A 20476-nucleotide genomic window follows, 5' to 3' on the forward strand; every position below is an offset into this window, starting at 1 on the left:
ATGAGGGCCTCTCACTGTTGTGGCCTCTCCCGTCGTGGAGCACAGGCTCCGGACACGCAGGCTCAGCGGCCATGGCTCACGGGCCTAACCACCCCGTGGCATGTGGGATCTCCCCAGACCGGGGCACGAACCCGAGTCCCCTGCCTCGGCAGGCGGACTCTCAACCACTGCGCCACCAGGGAAGCCCCAGCAGGCACATTCTTAACCACTAAGTCACCAGGGAAGCCCTAATTTTTTTTTTTTAATTTATTTTGGCTACATTGGGTCTTCATTGCTGTGCACAGGCTTCTCATTGTGGTGGCCTCTCCCATTGCGGAGCACAGGCTCTAGGAATGCGGGCCTCAGTAACTGCAGCACAGGGGCCCAGGTGCTCCGCGGCACGTGGGATCCTCCAAGACCAGGGCCCGAACCCATGTCCCCCGCATTGGCAGGCAGACTCTCAACCACTGCGTCACCAGGGAAGTCCCCCTAATTATTTTTTTCCCTCGTTTTTTGAGCCTACCTTGGGGTAGAGAAGACAAAAAAGGCTACCCAGACGCCAACATAAGAATCTAGTGCTGTTGATGTGGATAATTCATTTGCACATAAATTTTATCAAGAGGACACACTAAAGTGCTATTAGAGCAGTCTAATCTGGCCATTCCTTTATATTCCCAGGCTCATTTAATGTACCTCTCAAATGCCAATCAGGGCTACATGCTTTCCAGAAAACCCCATCAAGCTCAGCTAAACGCACAATGTTCCTGCTAGTTGTACTTCTGACTCCTACTCCTTAGGTGGGAACTTCCCCTCCACAACACCAGCATTTCCAGAAAGGAGAATTAACAGCCATCTGGGATTTAAGAGACAACAGGAAGATAAATAATCCATACACCCAAAAGGCCAAACATTTTTTATTTTCAAAAACAACTTTATTCATGACACATATTAAAAAAAAAACTCCCACCCCCTGGAAATGAGCTAAAAAAATAAACAAAATCCACCTCCCACCTCCCTGTCCCCACTTCCTCCCATTCCCTCCAAACAAAAGGGAAAAAAAGGCAAAGGAAAACAAAACAAAACAAAAAACTGAAAAACAAAAAACACCCCAAAACCCCCCAAAACAAGGTAGTGCATTTCCCCAGGGGAAAGGGGAATTTACACTGGAGCCGCTGGGAGCGGATCGGAGATCTTCCGGCTACAGAAACCTGCAAAGAAAGACACTCAAAACAGAAAAAGAAACACAAAAGGAAACAAAATAGATCACCAGGCAATCTGGAGGGGCAGGGAGCCAGAAAAGAGGGGTGGGGTGGGTGGTAGACCTGGCAGGACAGGAACAGGCAGGAGGGGACTGTGAAAGCTAGGGAGAAGATGGAGGGAAGGTAACAAGCAGAACAGTTTGGTGTCCTTCCAGAGCCCTGGGTAAAAAAAAACCCTCCTACCACCCATGCCCACCTACCCTTGAGCAGCCCGCAAGGGGGCAAAGGGGCACAGGGAAACAGGGGGAGCAGCTTGCGCGGTTGAGACGTGTCCATGGCGAATCCCCAGAGTGAATGAGCAGCCCCCTGCCCCACTCCCTGGGCCTTCCCTTACTCCCCAAAGCAGGTCCCTCCTCAGCAGTTAGTTATGGGATTCTCCCCCCTTCCACAGTATATCTTTTTTTTTTAAAAAATATTTTTTTCCATCAAGGTCATCTTCTGTTTTTCTTTTTTTTTTTTTTTTAAATTCTTTTTTTTTTTCCTTCTTTCCTCTTTTTTTCCTCTCTCTCCTCCTAATACACACTTTTTTTAGTAAGGGGAATACCATGATGTCGCTCTAGCCCGGCCCCTGGAAGAAAGAAGGAGAGTTAGGTGTTAACATGATCACTAAATAGTTCAGTACAAGCCCCTCCCCGTGGGCCCTCGCCCCAGTTATTGAGAAGGGAAGAGGGGAAAGAAGTTTCCCAAGTCCTAAAACTGACCCCCACAATCCCAGAAATAGTGACACACCTGGCAAATGGGAGTGGGGAATTAACTGTTATTACCTCGCCAAACAGTGGCAATAAAGAAATGCATCTGAGACATAGGGGCAAGAAAAAGGACTCATTGTTTATCCAGATTCCAGTTCTCCACAGCTCTTAAAAGCGAGGCTCTCACCAACAGATCCTCCCTAACTCCTGGGAGCTGACAGGTAAATCTTATGAAAAGCCAAGGTCTATATGCCTAAACTGTCTATTTAAATGTAAAGAAACGGAAGTAAAGTGAAGCAACAACATGGGTGCCACACTAGGCCCTGCGAGAAAGTTGCAAAAGACTGGCTAAAGAGTAAATATCTCGATATCCTCCCACATTGCTGTTGAGGAGGATCAACTAGCCTCTGGTTTTCTTCCAAGGGAGGTTCAAACTTCAGCCCCTCCCTAACTCTGAGAAAAGTAGCAAAGGTCCAAACAGTGCTTTCACTGCTCTGAGGCCCTGTTCTTCCTGGGAGTTCTGTGTAAACACCTTCACTGCCATCAACTCTCAAGGAAAAAAAGGCTGGGTGGAGAAGCATCTCTCAGAACAGGGTGGAGATATCCAGCCCTTATCACCAATTCCTGCTCCAGAAAAAGATGAGACTGGCCTCCTGGCCTGCAACTACCTTCCTCACCCTGCACAGGCAGGAGACCAAGTCCCCGGAACCAAGGGGAGGGTAAAGGAGGGAGGTTCCTCAGATGAGGAGAGAAGGAAGCATACAGGGCTCATGGGAGGCGGGGGAGAGGAGCAGCCCATCTATCCTGACCTGTAGACGCGACCCCGGGGCCTGCTGTTAAAACCACTGTAGAATCGAGAACGGGAACTGTTGTAGTTGGTGGTCCGGGCACGGTATCGGGCTCTCGGGAAACCCCGGTCTGTTGTGCTGATGCCTGGTCTGTTGGTTCGTTTTGGGATCACCTGAGAATGACACGTACAACACAATGCCTTAGAGCCAACCTGGAGAACTTACAGAACCAGAACAGCAAAGGGCACAGGGCTTACCTTGATTTGTCTTCCTCTAAATAGGGACTCATCTAAGGCCAAGGAAGTCCTCACTGACTCTTTGTCTGAGAACTCTATATATGCAAACCTGAAAAGGGTAATTGCCACTTTATCTGAGGATACAAATAGCAGCTCACAGGTCAAATCCAACTTGCAGGCATGCTTTGTTTGAGTACAGTGTGTTCATATTTTTAATTATTTGTCCAAAAAATTCTTAATGGAAGATTTTAATCAAAATTTGCAACTACTCTTGGAAAATTATAAGATAGGATACAGAGGGCCTGGTTTTCCGCAAGGCAGAAAACGGTGGGGGTCGTGCAGAAGGCGCCCCCCCTTATAGTTCATGATCCCCCCACACCCAGCCCCCATCTCTGTTATCTGTTGGGCCCCTGAAGGCAATTTTATGTGCAATCCTTGATATGTATCAACATTAACACCTATCTTAAAAGATAGACTACTTACTTTAACATCTAGGTAACTTACTGCTCAATATAAAATATAATTTATTTATTTTTTAACTGTGACTAAAACGACCTCAACTTCCCCACTTACCCTTTGGGATGGCCACTAAATTTGTCACATAGTATAGTAACACGGTTGACTGAACCACAGCCATGAAAGTGTGCTTCCAGCTCTTCTGCTGTTGCACCATAGTCCACCTGTGGGGGGGTACATTTCACAGGTAACAGGGCAAACTCCCATCTCCACAGGTACTCTGCCTAGCCTCTGCGCTGGGCCATCCATACACACCAAAGCACACCAATATCTAGCTCTCTAAGGAACTAACCTCTTTTCCTTCCAACCCCAGAGCCTCTGCTAATCACCATTACCTTTCACCTCATTCCAACCCTCCCTCCACCCCTTAAATCCACCACCTACCCTGGAAATGGTTCCTTTCAAGACTCCTAATAAATAATCCCCCAAACTAAGAGATTTCCCCAACCCTAGTCAAGGCTCTGGTACATACATTGCCAACATAGATGGAACGGGCATCAGCCTCCATCTTCTCCTCAATGGACATGATCACTGGGCCAGCTTTGAAGAAAAAAGGATCAGGAAAAAAACGCTTGTTTTCTACTTGGCCAATCTATGCACCACTACCACCACCACAAGCAGCAGCAAAGGTAAAGATTTTGGTCTGTTCTGTTCCCTGCTGTACCCATTACCTAGAAAAGTCTAGCATGCAATAGGTGCTCACCAAATACTTGAAAAACTAAGGAATAGATTAATACAGTCTTAAAAATCAAAGAAAACAATACAGGGATTCCCTCCTGCCCCCAAATCAAGTACCTATTGAGTAGCTTCGGTTAAAATGATTTGAAAAGTGAACAAAATTAAGTCGGCTGAGGCTGGACATTTCTAGATTAGAGGAGAAGCCCCCTGAAGCTGAGCAGTTTATCTTAGAACTCCTAACTAAAGGTCTCCAACTGAAAGAAAAACTATTGGACTTGAAGGTCAAATACCAGCTGGCAACCTCCAAAAAGGGTAGTGGAAGACTAAGAACAAAGAGCAACACATTTGTAACAGGGACAAAGGGAGGCACAAGACTACCATCACCAAAACATAGGCCCCGTCTCACAAAGGTCAGAAAAACACACAATGGACTATGACTGCAGCAACTGCCCAGTAATTGCTCAGACAAGCAGCTCCAAGGTTCCGAGCATCTAATTCCATATAAACCGTGCTCCGATAACCCTTCCAATCTCAGGACCCGGGTTCCGCGTGCAACCGCCAGTTACTCACCATTGCCTGGAGGTGGACTCATATTCATCTGCTTCTCTACCTCGTTCTGTAGCTCTTTTAGCTTCTCAGCTTCTTCCTCCATCTCCCTGACTCGAGCTTTGATCGCTTCCAGCTCCTACAATGAGTGGGGAGGGTATGGAGAACAGCTTAAGAGGAACCAACGCAGGGGCTCTACCCTGCTCTCCTTCCGCGCGCGGCCCCAGCCATGCTCGGCCATTTCTCTCGCCCGACGCGAGGGTCGTAATGAAAAGAAAACCAAGCTACCTTCTCTAGAACAACACTAGGCACCCATGACGCCCGAATCAACCCGGCTGGGCCCCTTCTGGCGGTCGAGGCTGCCTCCCCAGCCCGGCCCCAGCCACGTTATTCCCCGCCCACCCCCATCCCCCGCCCGCCTCCCGCTCGCCTGAGCTCTGGGCCTCCCGTGACACGGCCGGCCGGCCTGCTCGCTCGCCCTCCTTCCCTCACCGGGTCCTCAATGGCGCCGTCCCCCGGGTCACCCTCGACCAGTCCCGGCTCCTCCTCCTCCTCCTGGCTGCCGGGGGCTCCCGAGCCAGGCCCAGGGCCCGGAGCTCCCGGGGGGGCACGGGGCCGGGGCGGCTCCTCTTCGGGCTCGGGCTCCGGCTCGGGCTCCAGCAGCAACTCCTCAGGCTCCAGTTCCTCAGACTCCAAGCCGTTCCCGTAGTCCCCTGCGCCCCCCGGGGCCCCCTCCCCGGCCTCCCCACCGGCCCCGGGCACAAGATGGCGCCGCCGCCCCGGCCCGGAGCCCCGACCGCCCGCAGCCCCCGCTGCTGCTGCCGCCGCCGCCGCCGCCGCCATCGCCGCTCAGACTGGGGCCAGCCGCCCAGCGATTGGAGAGCTGCGCCGGCCACGCCGAGGATTCATTAGTCAAGCAGCCTGCCCGTCACCACGAGCTAGGACTCCATTGGGGAATATTACTAGGCAATCAAATAAGACCCCATCCCTAAGGCGGGGGATTGCGCCAAATCCTTAAATCCCGGTAGGAGAAATCGGTCTGTCAATCAACACTCGTCCCACCTCCTCTCAAGTCCTTAGGTAACAATACCGCCTAGCTGTGACGACATTCCTGCTTCTCCCCCGCCTAAGGGCGGGTCCGCGAAGTATGACGGTCGGTGATTGGCCGCTGGCAAGGCGAGTGGAAAGGACCAATCTTCCGATCGCTTCGCCGAAGTGGCCCAGCCTCAGATGCCGATTGGCTCGCGAGATTCGAAGGGCTGACACCCGTTTCGTGACAGGTGAACCTTGCCCCCGAACGGACTACCGGGCTCCCAGTGAAAGCCGAGGTCACATGACTGGTCTTTAGGAGGCGGCCATCTTGATGCTGCTGGTTGCCAACTAGTGAGTTCTTGGAAGGCAGAGTCCGGAAATACTGCGGCGGTTTCTGGAAACTGGTCTTCTACCAGGAATGCACCAGTAGATGGGATGTTGCTGGAAATGGAGGGTTCTGAATGGCGCTCTCTGGGAAGGAGCTTATCTTTCCCACCCAGGTTACTGGCACCACCATCCACCAGGTCTCCCCAAACCAGAAAGCAGGGAGGAATCCTCACTCCAGTACTAGTCATGAGCCCTGTATGTGCTGTCTTCCTGCACAGGCATACTTTCCAAGCATTCTGCTCATGCCCCAGTTTCATTTTTTCTTTTGCTTGGACTGTTTGCTGCAGCTGCTTAATGGGTCAGCTTCCAGTGGGTCACCACTCCAATCCACACTGGCCAGGTTAACTCTCAGAACTCCTTACTGAGGTCTTGGAGACCTCCAGACCAGGCTACTAAGTGAATGTTGTTTCCACACTCTTCATTCCAGTGGGTGTATCTGCACCCAGGTCTGTGCCTCTGTACATGCAGTCCTTCTTCAGCCAGACCACTGCAAACCCCATCATCACCTCCTCTGTGAAGCTTTCCACTAACTGGCCTCCCCTCCTCTCCCATGACAAGCGGGCCTACCTCCACTGTGCACTTAATCATTTTGTGCTTCCTTTCCTAACTAGAGCTTGTGAGAGCTTGGAGATGAGAGGCTGGATTCTATCTACATTTGCATCTCCACCGTGGAGCAATATGCCTAGCACATAGTAAGTATCCAAATAAATGTTTGTTGACCAAAGGATACATAGACTGGGGATCTGGGTGCCACCCTTCATCTACAGCGCTTTCCCAGACCCTCCTTCAGACCCCAGAGGAATTCCACCTCATCGTTGCACTCTGAGGTACCAATGAGACCTAGCCCTGGAAAGCAGGGTTGCCATAGTTTAGTGGTGATCCTACACATTTATTAAAAAGGAAGGAACGGCAGTGCTAAGTTTGCAAGAGGGATAGCTGCAGCCAGACCAAGCTATGGTTTGAGAGCCAGATTCACATGAGCCCAACCAAATAGTTACTCAAACAACCTGGAGAGGATGTACATGACTTGGTAGAGGGATTTGAACAAGAGGAGATTCCTACTAGCAAACCAAAAGTCAAAAGCTTCACAGTATACCCCACTCTTCCCCTCACCCTCATTTTTTCACACAAATCCTTACCTCAGGAACAGGAGAACTTGGAGCAGAGTCACAGTTGCTTAAAATTTCACTGAAAATTACTTCATCAGCCATCTCAGCTTCAGTGGTCTGGGAGAACTAAGTTGAGCACCGCAGACAAGCTCTAAAAGATTGTGAGTTTGCTGGAAGAAAAATCTTTTCTACTGATTTTAACCAAATCAAGACTTGGATGTTTATTGATACCTAATTTAAACTAAGAAAGCCAGTTAAGGGAAATGTGATTTTTAAAATAATGCCTTTGAACCACAGTTTTGTTGAGCACTGGATTTTGTAACAGGCTGCATCCTGGACTCCTTGTTATGTTATCTCATTGAACTCTCATAACATTATGAAGCAAATAGTCCCCAAACCATAACCTTTTTTAGGGATGAGGAAAGAATGAAGTAACTCCCCCAAGTCATAACTAATTAGAAGTGAGCAGGGAATCCAAAACCAGATTTCAAAGCTCAGATCAAAATTTCTGTAAGGTCTGTTTTAATACACAAAGATAACATTACGTACAATGCTGAAGCTGGAAAAAGACTAAATTCCAATAAGATAAATGTTTAGGCAAACTATAATTACATCACAAGATTATTATGCACCTATTTTTATTTTTTTATGCACCTATTTCTTTTACAAAAAGGTTTACACGTAGTGTGTGATAACTTATAAAAATAATTTTTGTTAGGCCAAAGAAGTAGGATGTAAAATTGTATATAAAGTATGATTAAAATTATGTATATCTGATTTTTTAAAAACACAACTTGGGCATTGGAGAAAAAAAGGAAAAAGAACCAGTACAATCTGTTCTTTGGCAATATGCAACAAAAGTTTTTAAAATGTTGAGGTTCTTAACACAGTAATTGTATTTCTTATCATCTGTTCTAAAGAAATAATCTAAAACCTAGGTAAACATCTGAGAATAAAGGTGTTCTTCAAAGTGAAAAAAAATGTAAACAACTTGATTGTCCAAGTGGGCACTTTTCAGGAAAATTGTTATACACACATATATGTAATTTTATATAGTCATTATGTCTTCAAAACATTTTTAATGACAAGAAAAATGCTTGCAATATAATGGTAAGCAGAATTGCAATGTACAAAATTGTATATACAAAAAAAAATTGTATATACAGTATGATCATAAAATATAAGCACAGACAACTGATGGAAAAAAAATATACCAAAATGTTAATAGTGATTCTCTCTGGGTAGTAGGCTTATTATGATTGATCTTCTTTATAATTTTCTATGTTCTATGATTTTTCCCACAATATTGTATATTATTTTTATTTAAAATTAAAAAAAACACTTGGGCATTGGAGAGTGCCCAGCTTCCAAACTTACTCTAATAAGCATGATTACTTTTACAAACACATTTTAAAAAGATATTTGAATGGTGATCTGTAATATAGTTCCCTATTAGACTGAAAGTGTAAAAGGCAGGGACACCTTCTTAATTATATTTGTATTGCCATTGGCTATCACTGTGTGCTCAATAAATGTTAACTGAATGAATGATCTTCTGTAATAAATTTATATCCTGCCTGTTGTTGATGCATAGACAACATCAAAGAGATAAGTTTTCCTCTGAGAATGAATTTTTTTTTTAATTGGTATGTAATGATGTAAGATTCACCCATTATAAGTATACTTTTCCTTCAGTAATAACCTATCAATAGAGGGCCATGGAGTTCCGGAAAAACTGAAACTCAGTGATGTTTTGCCCTAGAAGAAGGAAAAGTGTGTTAACAAAAGTGAATGATCTGTTGAGTTGAGAAAAGGAGAATTAAATCAGTAAAAATGGATGAGGGCATGTCCAGTTCTGTCCAGAAGGGAAAAGTTTTCTCACTAAACATATAAATACTTGGCTTCCTAGTAGTTTCATCCCCATTTTTAACTCCTGCTTTGAAAATTTTACATTTACTGGCTGCAATAATTCCCTCTAATCTAGAAGTACATTGTTTACTATGGTAGCCGCTCATCACACGTGGCTACTGAGCCCTTGAAATGTGAATGGTGCTGAATTGAGATGCGCTGGAAGTGTCAGATATACACTGAATTTCAAAGACTCAGGATGAGAAAGATACTTATGTAAAATAACTTAATAATTGTTCAGTATTAATTACAGATTGAAATTATAGTAGTCTTTATATACTAGGTTTAAAAAAATACTATTAAAATTAGTTTTACCTGTTTCTTTTTGGTTTTTTTAATGAGGCTACTAAAAAACATAAAACTACATATGTGGCTTGCATTATATTTCTTTTTTTTTTTTTGACTTTTTAAAAATTTTGATTGGAGTATAGTTGCTTTACATGACTTGCACTATATTTCTATTGGACAATGTTGACACAGAACCTTGGAGCCTTGATCATTTACTTACCTCTGTTTTGGAGCCAACTCCAATTACTTTCTAATGCAAAGTCTGGCCCGACCTACCTTAACTCCCTAGGTCCAACCTTGCATGGAAGTGAGGTGGCCATTTAAGTGAGAAGGAGCCTCTCTTGGGCTGCTTAATTTCCATTCTGCTTGGTTAACTTTTAGAAGACTTTGTACCTGAAAAACTTCTTTTTTATATGTTCCTTATAAAAAAAATCCTAAAATACTGATAGCAAAAAGAAAAAATAAAATCACCCATAAAATCCACCACCCAGAGATAATCACTAATGATATTTTGGCATATACCATCCTGAAACTTTCAATACACAAATACATATAGAGGTATATATATGTGTGTATATATACATATTTTTTTTAGCAAAATGGGATCATACCATATATTGTTTTCTAATCTATTTTTTTTACCTAATAAGATAACAAATATTTTTCCATGTCAATAAAAATATTTTTCCAATTTCATTTTTCATGACTTTACTCAGAAGTTACCTTAGAAATGAGGCCTTCCCCACTCACTCTATTTAACATTGAAACCTATACATACACCTTCCCATCCTACCCTAATGAATTATTTTTCTCCATAGCATTTGGCACCTAACGTGAAATGTTATGTTAATGAACATCGTGAAATTTATTTATGTAGGTAGGTAGTTATTTAGCTTTTGTTTGTTTCCATTACTAGAATGAAAGTAACATGAAAGCAGAAATTTGTGCCTGTTTGTTCACTTCTCTACCTCAGTGCCTAGAATTGTCCTCAGCACACCTAAGATGCTTGAATATTTGCTGAATGAATGAATGACTGAATGAATAAAAAACTAGATAGCATTCCATTATATTATGTTTTCTGGTTGATTTTTAAAATATTGTTAATTTATTTGTATCTCACCTGTATCCACATTTAAGGCAGCTTTTAAAGTTTTCAAAGGATCTGCTCTCAACTAAAAACACAGAATATTTATAATCCATCCATTTGCTAGAAAGTGTAACTAAATGTTGCCCAATTTTTATCAAAAGTATCATTTGGAGAAATAACATTCACAGAGAACTGTCTGAAGAATAAACAATCCATCTGTCCATTTAGATAGTCTGAAATTTAGCCCTATTTTAAACTATGGCATCATAGAGCATATTTGAGCTAAACTGTGATGATCCTGATAGAACAAGCTTAGGACCTGCTGAATCCCCATTTGGTGTTTCTGCAAGAAACGGTAGTGTAAAACTCAACATCATATTTGCTGTCAGGTGTTATAGAGGGTGGTGTCCACTATATCATTCAGTGTCTTCTCAGAAGAGCCACAAAACTTTTTGCCTACCTTGAGGAACTGAAAGGTTTTACAAATCCTAGGAGGGATGTGAATCTCATTGTGTTTTCCAATTTTCTTTAGCTGCCAAGAAGCTCAGAGTTGAATTCATAGCCTACCTTTAGTATTTGGGAATACTGCTTATAGACTCCTTTTCTGTGTTCGTTTTCCTTTTTGCTGTCATTTTATTATAATATTTCAATTTTCCCTTTACCCTTACTTTAAAAATCTATATTTTCCTATTGTTTTGTCTTTCGTGTATTATAGTAAGATGCTGCAAATGCTTTTTGGAATTAGGCAAACTATAAACCAGTCAAACTACAGTAGGGATAAATACACTAGCTATCATAGCCTAATGATATTAACTATTAAGAGCATCTAATTCCCTTTTCCCTAGAGCCATGTTCACCAAGCCACTCTCTGATTTTAACATGGCTTGTCCCGTAGATTTTTCTATATAGAGAGAACAGAAATACAACACTGGATTCCTCTAAGCAGTGTATTTCTCACTACAATTTAACACATAAACCCAAATACCATTATATTGCATTGGATTATAGAAAGACTAGAAACTCCCACTTGTGAATTAAAATTAAGATCACTACTCCTGTCAGACATGATTTTGATGTGGTCCTAGACTAGAAGTACAGAGGGATGGGCTGAACAATTCCTGTAGATCCCATCCAGTTTAGCAGTTTGCATTACAATGGCTGAAACCAAATGTCTCGGGAGCAGGAAAGTAAGCAAGGACTCCATTTTTGCCAGACTTATTTTAAGCCTGAAGTAGGCAGCAGGATATTGAGGAGAAATGCTCATTATCACATACTTCTGATTTAGCAGCTGAACCACAACAGGGGACTTGATTACATCATAAAGATTTTTGGTAGGTTTTGTTTGTTTTGTTTTGGGTTTTGTTGTGGCCATCCCAAAGTACCATATACACACACCCTCTCAATGCTTGGGTTGGCACAGATGGAGTTCTTGGCTTTGGGCATTTGGCTAGGATGGGGGGATGGGAGAACAACTCTGATTTTCTTTTTTCTTTTTTTTTTTGTCTGCATGGCGCAGCTTGTGGGATCTTAGTTCCCTGACCAGGGGTCGAAACCGGGCCCTTGGCAGTGAAAGCGCAGAGTCCTAACCACTAGACCGCTGGGGAATTCCCTCCATTTTTTTTTTTTTTTAATTTTTTTATCTCAATACTTTCCCAAATCCCTATTAATCTAATTCTTGGCCTTAACAAGGTCATGATGAGATGCTTAGATCAAGAAATGTCCTGACCCCAGGCTAGACAGTATAGAAGTCACAAACCCTGCTCAGTCCTTCTCATTAAACTTCTGGGTTTTATTTATTTTTTTTAATACGACCATTACATATTACACAAAAATAAAAGTCAAATGAACTTGGTATTTATAAATTATTAAATAAAAATACAGGAATATATATTTATATTTATAGAGCTTTTTCTTTTTTTCTAAACTAACCAAATCTGTTCTCCCGCCGCTTTATGATTTTAAAAAAGTAAAATAGTGTATGCCCTAGAATAAGTGGGGAGTGGGATTAATAAGTGCAGGACCTAGTTGCCCTACCTCTGCTCCTTCCTTGGCCTAAGCAAAGTCCCTATTTGTCCCTTTGGGCTCTGGAGAGCAAGAAACACCCTCTCCACCTATTTAATCTCTGAAAAATGGCAATAAGATTTATTTCCCTTATTTTAAAAAAAATGAAATGGATTTAAAAATTGGGAGCCATACTCAGCCTTCTTGGCCAAGAGCTAATCCCAAGGAACTATATGGCTCTAGAAGAGAGTCGCTAGTTTTCCCTGACAGAAGAGTCTCTGGGGTTTCCGTTCCCCCTCAAGCTCAGAAGGGCAGGACAGGTCAAAACTGCCCTCTGTGGTCCCATCCAAGCTATGCTTCCAGGAATCCAGACCAAGCCCTTTTACCCTTTCAGAAAACAGCCTCTCCTTCCACCCAGGTGTGAAGGCCTCAGAGCCGGGCTTTTTGGTAACCTGACCACAGTCCCTGCTACCTCTGTTTGCTAAAGGTCCCCAGGAAAGCTACCAGGGCTAGGCGTCCTGTGGTAGAGGGTAGGGGGAAGAGTCTGACCCAAACCTGGGGGAGCACAGGCTCCAATTTGGAGCTGACGGTCTAGTCAGTGGTTTTCCAACTTTGTTTTTCAGCAGCAAACCCCTTAATGCAAATAAAATCTTACCCTGAACCCCGATATGTAAGACAGCTACAGGGGAGCTGTTCTGTCTGAGGGCAAGTCACCTGGCCTGCTCAGTGCCCCCACCTCATCTCCCCCAAGGACTCCTGAGGCAACCCTAGGAAACTTTGGGGCTCTGCCAAGCAGTTGGAAAACCACTGGCCTAGTTTGTCCTGAGCAAGTCAGAGACCCCCCCCCACCCCAACTGCCTGCCACAGACTGGCTCTGAGTGCCTGGTACCAGCATACTCACAACAGACCAAGTGGCCCATGCAGTCCACCACCTCCCCTATAAATACCGTTAAAAAGTGCAGCCCTCTTTCAAAAGCAAAAGTCTGAGCTAAACACCTGAGGCCAATTTTGGTCCCACATTCTTGTGAGTACAACTATGTTGCCACATTCTGGGACCAAGTGAAAATCTCCAAGAGTCAACCATGGTCTAGCTAAGCTGGTCAGTGCTCAGGATCAAGGGCAGGGTTCTAGAGCACTGTGTCAGAAGAAGTCAGCATTGGAGAGCAGCAATTTTAGCACCTAGGAAAGTGCAGCAGTGAGGTCTGGCTCAGGGCATACATCTGGAGTGAAATCATGTCTTTCTCAAAAGAAAAAGCTGTCATCTGAATCTGTTATAGAGGACAGGGAGCTCTAAAGTTAACATCCTCAGACTCTGAGGTACAGACAAGTAAAACCCATGCAAACAGCGTGGCTTCCAAGAAAATATCAATGTTTCTAGGTCCTGGGAGGTACTGTGGAACCCAGACACCTGGCCCTTAATAAAGCAGCACCAAAGCCCACCACATGGAATAGGCCAGTCACGGAGTACACGTCACCCTCACATTCATGGGGTTCAGAGCTGGAATGTTCCTCTCAAGACATCAACAGTCTCTCCGAGACACAGTGCAGGACCCAGACTGTATTCCAGATCTGCATTTACGTCCACACACTCAAAAGGAAACTTAGTAAGAGCCCCAATTTAGAGTTTAAGTTTGGGTACAAAAGGTCCCAGAGATAGGGAACACTTTAGGCACCAGTGTGCCCCAGTGGGAGAGGAGGGCAGCAGGCAGCTCCAGCTCCCGAAGCCTCCACCCCCGCAGGCTCCGCAGCCCTGCCTTTCTGTCAGAGCCCAGGAGGCAGCAGCAAGTGCGTGATGCACAAGGAAGGGGGACAATGAAGGAACAAGGCCAGCTACAGAAGTGCTCTTCTCTCCAAAGCCCTGCTGACGACTTTCTGCAGAAAAGTTGCCAGAGCCCTCAGTCTGGATACAGTGTTTCTCTCCCTCAGCCTTGAGGCAGCAGGACAAGGGGAGAGGGGAGGGGACGTTGGGAGGAGGGACAGAGAGCTGCCCCTTGTTCTCACCACTGCAAGAGGGAATGTTTTCTCCTCGAGGAATCCCACGGCCACCAGATTAGACAAGCAGCCCAGCATGCACACGAGCACCCGTGCACATGCACACGCATATCCCAGCAGCCCATGGTCACAGCCACCTCTCCCTATCCCCTGAGAACCCCAAGCTCCCATTCCAAAGGGATGTTCCTTCTGTGTTTGCCCCAAATCTCACTCACTCAAAGGAGACGCCAACCCCTTATGCAAGTCCACCTTCCTCGGGGCTGCAAATCAAGCTCTAGGTAGAGTTTCATGTGCCTACACCTATAGGCATAATCCCTCCCACCTCCCCCCAACCCTGGAATGAATCCATCTCCTGACTTTCCCAATACATTCCGCAATAGCTCCAGTTCACTCTTTCAACCGCCTGCCTGGCACACTCAGCTCTCTTGCACGCTACCTTGCCCCTTCCCATCCCTGTTCCATGCCCATCCTTTCCCCCACTTCTTCCAAGGGCATTCCTCTGCTCTGTTCCTGCTCTCCTGTCCCCCAGCCACACCTCGCCCCACCTGGCCCTGGACTTTCTCACTTGCTAGCAAAAAAGGCCCCTACAGTTACCAGGGCCCCCAGTGCCACGGCCCCCGTCAGCACTGTCCTCACTGAGGCCCAGTTCCCCTCCCGCAGACGCCGCGCCTCCTCCAGGGCCCCGTCCCCGTATAGAGCTGTGAACTCCGCCTGTGGGAGAGAAGGGAAGTAGGAGAGAAAGAAGGAGAAAGGGATATCAGGAGAGGAAAGAGTGGAGAAAAGAGGAGAGGGAGAGTTCCAGTTCCATCCACTGCAAGCACTACCCCACCCCCAGCTCCTCTCTGGCCCAAGCTCCTGGCCGCCAGCCCCTCTGATGCCCCCTGAGCGCCTGGCTCATTTGCCCTTCTCTACGTCAACTGAATCCCATCCTTTCCCTGGCCAAAAATTCTGCTCAGAACTGGCATCCTTTGCCAAGGCTTGCCTTGACCACCACCCATCCCTGATCCCTGACACCCCCATGCCATGTACTCTGGTGTAAAAAATTCCCGATGGCTGGATGCCATTTCTCTGCAGGCACTACACTGTCTACTGTGTATTCTGTCCTCTGCTTTGGACCATGAGCCCACCCAGTGATGACTGCATGGCAGCCCTGGAGTGCAGAGTCCAGTGATACCCATAGTGAGGGCGTCTGATTCCACCCAAACAGGGAGACTCAGCCCCCGCGCCTCATTCCCAGCACAGCCGCCCCCAGCTCCAGCCAGAGCCCCCGTCTTCCCCCTGGAGACCAGCTTTTCAGAGGGATGTTCAGGGCAGCAATGGAGAAGTTTCTTACCCAGCCCCCGCTGCTGTGGATCCAGTCGGCCAGCCGCGTCTCCAGGTAGGCCACCATCCACTCCTGCACTTGTCCCACAAGTGGCTCCATCTCCTTGTTGACACTCTCAGCACACAGCGCGGCTCCAAAGACAAAGAAAGCCACAAGGCGGCCCCAGTTGGGCCCCCCTTGGAAGAGTTCATCAGAGACCTGGGTGAAGCGTTGCTGGGCCGAGCCTGGGGTCACATGCAGCTGAGCTGCCAGATCCGAGAAGGTGCGCCGGAAGCGGGTCTCGAACTCATCTCCAGCTGCCCGCATGGCTTGGTGCAGCGGGTCAGCTGCTGGGCCCTCCCCGGGGCCAGCTCCACAAACATAACCCTTCTGCCTCAGCTTATAGCCTACAAAGTCTGCCACTAGAGCCCGTGTGTCTGGGGCCGAGGCTGGGGTCGCCATCCGGGCAGCTGCAGGAGTCAAACACAAAAGACTGGCATGAATATATGGTCAGAGACCCAGAAGGAGGCATTTCAGGTTTGGCCAGCCCATGAGACAGGGAGGGAGGTGAGGGGAAATCTCAGAAACCACTGGGCCGGGACGAGTAAGAACAAGGAGATTAGGCCATGGTGCGGGGCCAGGGCATGAGGGGCTGGCCCTCAAATTCATAATATGCCAAATTAAATGTAAAACAAGTAAATTTCACCTAAAATACTTTAGATTCTTTTCATAACAAGACAACAGCAGCTCTATGACACCTCTATACCTCCCCCACCAACCCCGCCACAGTACACACCTTTTTGGCTAGAGGAAGGGGCTTAGGACCTCCCCAGAGGCAAGATGTGAAGATGCTGGCAGAGGCACAAGATGGGCGAGGAGACAGGGGCTGAAGGGAAAGGGGGAGAAGCAAAGGGTTGCCCGGGACAGAGAAGGAAGGGGACACTCACCCAGCCTGGATGGCAGCTCTTAGGACCCAGCGCTGGTGGCAAGGAGCCCCCAGCTGGGGCCTTTCATCCTCCTGCCCAGCGTGGAGCCCTGGGAAGGGGAGGGGGAGATCAGAGCTAGGTGGGGAAGACCAGGGATCAGGGTCTGGGCTGAGAAGGGCTGGGGTTGCAGCTCCCGGGACCAGGCCCCTGCCCCCAACGCTCTACCAGCTGTGTGGCCGAATCCATGTTTAATGACTGTCCTCCCGGGAAACCCAGGGCCAAGGGCTTCCTGCCGACACCATCTCTACTCCCGCTCCCCCCAGTGCAGCCCAAAGGCCCAGCTCCTCCCTCACCCCCACCCTCAGCCGGTCTCCAACCCCGCCTGCCTGCCAGGTTAGGGATCTCACGGGTCAGGCCGCTGCCAGGATCTGGCTGTTTCCTGGTGCAGGAGCTGGGAGGGAGGGAGAGAGGGAGGAAGGGAGGGAAGGAAGGAGGGAGGAGAAAGGGGGGGCGGGAGGGAGGGCCCGGCGCCGGGTGATGATGGGGCCCAGAGATGCGTCCAGAGAGAGGGGCGGGGCTGGGACGCAGGCTTGGGAAGGGCCACAACTCAGGAAGAGAGAGGGCCGCTGGAGGCCAGGAAGAGCAGGGCCAGGAGGACATGGAGAGCCGGACGGGGCTCCTGACCCTGGAGGCTACCCAGAGAAGCCGGCTGAGGCTCAGGAAACCTCAGAGCAAATTCAGCATTTCCAGAAGGTCTCTGATGTTCCATGCACTTGTTGAACTTTTGCAGCCCTGGAATGGGTGCCCAGAAAAGAGGAGCAGTTCCCATTCCGGTGGGAACTGCCTGCCAGGTGCCTCATCCTGTGGGACTAGCAGACGTGACACAGACACCAAACACTTCACTTCCTCTTTTCTCCAGGACCTTTAACCCAGTGGTCTCTACGTGAGCTGGGGCTTTAGCCAAGCATCAGGGAGTCAGGACTTGGATCGCAAGCAGTTTCTGCAGGTAACTTTATCTTCTTTTTTTTTTTTTTTTTTTTGTAATTAGATTGGTTTCTTTTTTAGTTCTTTCTAGCCAACACGTGAACTTATTCTCCTTATGAAAAAGTCAAATAATATGGAAGTGTAGAGAAAGAAAATACAAGTCATCAATCCCCCTCCCTCTGCTCTTCCCCCAATTCCACCTCCCTTCCTGGAGGTTGCCAATGTCAAGGTTGATGTTTATCCTTTCAGATTACATATATATATGCAAATACATGAATGTCTACCATTTATACAAGGCAGTATGTTTACACAGGGTGTGAAGCCATCTGACTACAGCTGATCCACACGAGGGCACCCTCAGGCATTCTGATTGGGGCCCACCAGCTCCTGCAGCTGGCACTTCCTTCAGCTCCATTTGCAGGGCTCTCCAACCAAAGACCGAAAGAGGTAACCCAATTTTCCTTCCCTGCTGGTTCCCTTTGCTTCTACCTCCAGTCCAAGCCTTGGTATTCCCATCTGCCTCTATGGTAACTAGAGAAGAAAGGTCTTTTCTGTAAAGATGGTGATGACTCACACATTTTGAAGACTTATTAGGTACTAAGTGCTTTCTTTACACACTTGATATTTTATCTTCACACTAATCCTTATGTTGTGTTATCCTCATTCTATGGATGAGGAAAGTGAGGCTTGGAGAGGTTATGTAATTTGCCCAAAGCCACATACTGAGAAGATGGGCCTCAACCTAATTCTGATTTGAAAGTTTGTCTTAACTTTAACACTGTATTGTTTCAAGGTCCCTCTTTGCTTCAGGTAATCAATGCTGTTATCATGCCATTTACAAGGCCAAACTGAATCCACATCATTTGCAAACCCAAACTCAGTTCTCCCCAATATTCTGAACATACCACCGATTCCACTTCTTTATGACTGTATCCTTTCAATCATCCTCATTTCTTCTTTGTCCTTGGGCTGATCATTCCAGCTGCCACCAGCAAGATTGCCTTCTTCTTCTTTTTTTTCTTTAATGTAATTTTATTTATTTATTTATTTTTTTGGCTGCGTCGGGTCTTAGTTGAGGAACACAGGATCTTTCCTTGTGGCGTGGGCTCTTCATTGCGGTGCACGGGCTTCTCTCTAGTTGTGGCATGCGGGTTTTCTCTCTCCAGTTGTGGCGTGCGGGTTTTTTCTCTCTCTAGTTGTGCCGCGCGGCCTCCGGGGCACGTGGGCACGTGGGCTCTGTAGTTTGCGGCACGCGGGCTCTTTCACTGAGGTGTGTGAGCTCAGTAGTTGTGGTGCGCAGGCTCAGTTGCCCCGTGGCAGGTGGGATCTTAGTTCCTCAACCAGGGATCGAACCCACGTCCCCTGCATTGGATGGCGGATTCTTTAGCACTGGACCACCAGGGAAGTCCCAAGTTTGCCTTCTTTCTTATAAAATAATCTAGCCTAGTCCTTCATTTGCAGTCCTGATTTCTTCTAAGAATTTACTTGAAATAAAAACACTTTTGTCACAGGATCCGAATAGATTTCTGTTCGCCCACCCATTTATTTATAAGCGTGGTGAGAGCAGGCACTGAATTTTATTCACTTTTATGTCCTCATAGCCTAATAGACCCTCAGTAAATGTTGACTGAAGAAATCACTCGATGCCTCTGGCCAGTTATTGAGTAGGCGCAGTCAGATGTTTGAAGATCACTGCAGTGGCTGTTTAAGAAACAAAGACTGCTGGAACAACACAAATTACACCAGGTCCAAAGCTGTGTACCTCAAGGACCTTCTCAGGCCAACACTACAGAGCCAAGGAATGGCAGCTCAAACTGTAGACAAGGCAACAGAGCTTTTCCCAGAAAACCTCGAGCCATTTAGGCTGACGTGGAACCTTACCTATTCTGTCAATAACATATTTTAGCAGAGCAAGGAAGACAGTTTTTAACTGCTTGACTGTAACACAAATTACAGTAGCATTATTTTATACCCTAAAATATGAAAAGAATGTGTCCATGGATTATATATGTATGTGTAAAATAAGAAAATAAAACTCAATATCACTTTAAAAATGAGTCCTGGCTAAACAGCATTGCTACGGTTAGTACTGGAATTAAAATGCAAGCAGGAATAAATTGTATAATAATAAGATAGCATATGTCTCACTATTTATTTCCAACTTAGTCACTTGTGATTTTACGGTTAAACACTCCTGTTGCTTTAAATTTAGAGATTCCGTTTCCACTCTAAGATTCCCCGTTTCAATGCTCTGAGAATGTTAACTATTACCATGAAATGTTTTAATCCACTTATAACTAAGTGGATAAAAGAGTAGACTCTAGAGTGGGACTGCTGACTTCTAATTCCAGCTATCCAAATATTAATTTATGTGACCCTGGGCAAGAGTCCTATCCTGTCTCTCTCCCTCAATCTTCTCATCCATAAAATAGGCATAATACTCCCTAGTCCTATGATGACTGTATTATATGAGTTAGTATTTGTAAAACAACTGTACTTAGCACACTCTAAGTGCTACACAAGATCAGGAGGAAGTTAGAAAAAAACTAAACTTCATATTTTTTTTCCCACTAATATAGAAAAAAATGAAGGAGTAAAAAGCAGCTCTGTGCCCTTCTTGGAGCTCCCACTGGAACTAGAACCCCGCAGCCCCAGCTCCAAGAGATATATGTGATGATTCATTCAATAATTTGAGGGCCTACTATGTGCTGAAACTGACCATGAATCAGACACAGCCTTGACTGTACGTCAAAGAGCGTACAGTCAGG

At 46.3% G+C, this 20476-nt stretch overlaps 1 protein-coding gene and 1 long non-coding RNA gene across 4 annotated transcripts; one reads left to right on the forward strand and one right to left on the reverse strand.

Moving 5' to 3' along the window:
* Positions 1 to 1679: 1679 nt before the first annotated feature.
* LOC132420417 (polyadenylate-binding protein 2) lies at positions 1680 to 17204 on the reverse strand. Of its 3 annotated transcripts, XM_060004835.1 has the most exons (7): positions 5184 to 5561; positions 4716 to 4830; positions 3940 to 4007; positions 3525 to 3631; positions 2973 to 3060; positions 2737 to 2888; positions 1680 to 1806 (listed from the first exon to the last, which is right to left on the reverse strand). In XM_060004835.1, exons 1-7 carry the CDS (start codon positions 5532 to 5534, stop codon positions 1767 to 1769), a joined length of 921 nt encoding a protein of 306 aa, XP_059860818.1. In that variant the 5' UTR covers positions 5535 to 5561; the 3' UTR covers positions 1680 to 1766. The 3 variants fall into 3 exon arrangements, with proteins under 3 accessions (XP_059860818.1, XP_059860820.1, XP_059860819.1); XM_060004837.1 differs by lacking the exons at positions 1680 to 1806; positions 2737 to 2888; positions 2973 to 3060; ... (2 more) ...; positions 4716 to 4830; positions 5184 to 5561 and adding exons at positions 14934 to 15206; positions 15829 to 16268; positions 16746 to 16833; positions 17132 to 17204; XM_060004836.2 differs by lacking the exons at positions 1680 to 1806; positions 2737 to 2888; positions 2973 to 3060; ... (2 more) ...; positions 4716 to 4830; positions 5184 to 5561 and adding exons at positions 14934 to 15206; positions 15829 to 16268; positions 16746 to 16833; positions 17111 to 17166.
* A 126-nt stretch (positions 17205 to 17330) lies between these two features.
* Positions 17331 to 19813, forward strand: LOC132419603 (uncharacterized). The gene is made up of 4 exons (XR_009518216.1): positions 17331 to 17477; positions 17644 to 17730; positions 18022 to 18155; positions 19310 to 19813. It is a non-coding gene; the product is annotated as an uncharacterized lncRNA (long non-coding RNA).
* The last annotated feature ends 663 nt before the right edge of the window (positions 19814 to 20476 follow it).

This window comes from Delphinus delphis, chromosome 2 (genome assembly GCF_949987515.2).
Source record: "Delphinus delphis chromosome 2, mDelDel1.2, whole genome shotgun sequence".
Taxonomy (NCBI): Eukaryota; Metazoa; Chordata; class Mammalia; order Artiodactyla; family Delphinidae; genus Delphinus; species Delphinus delphis.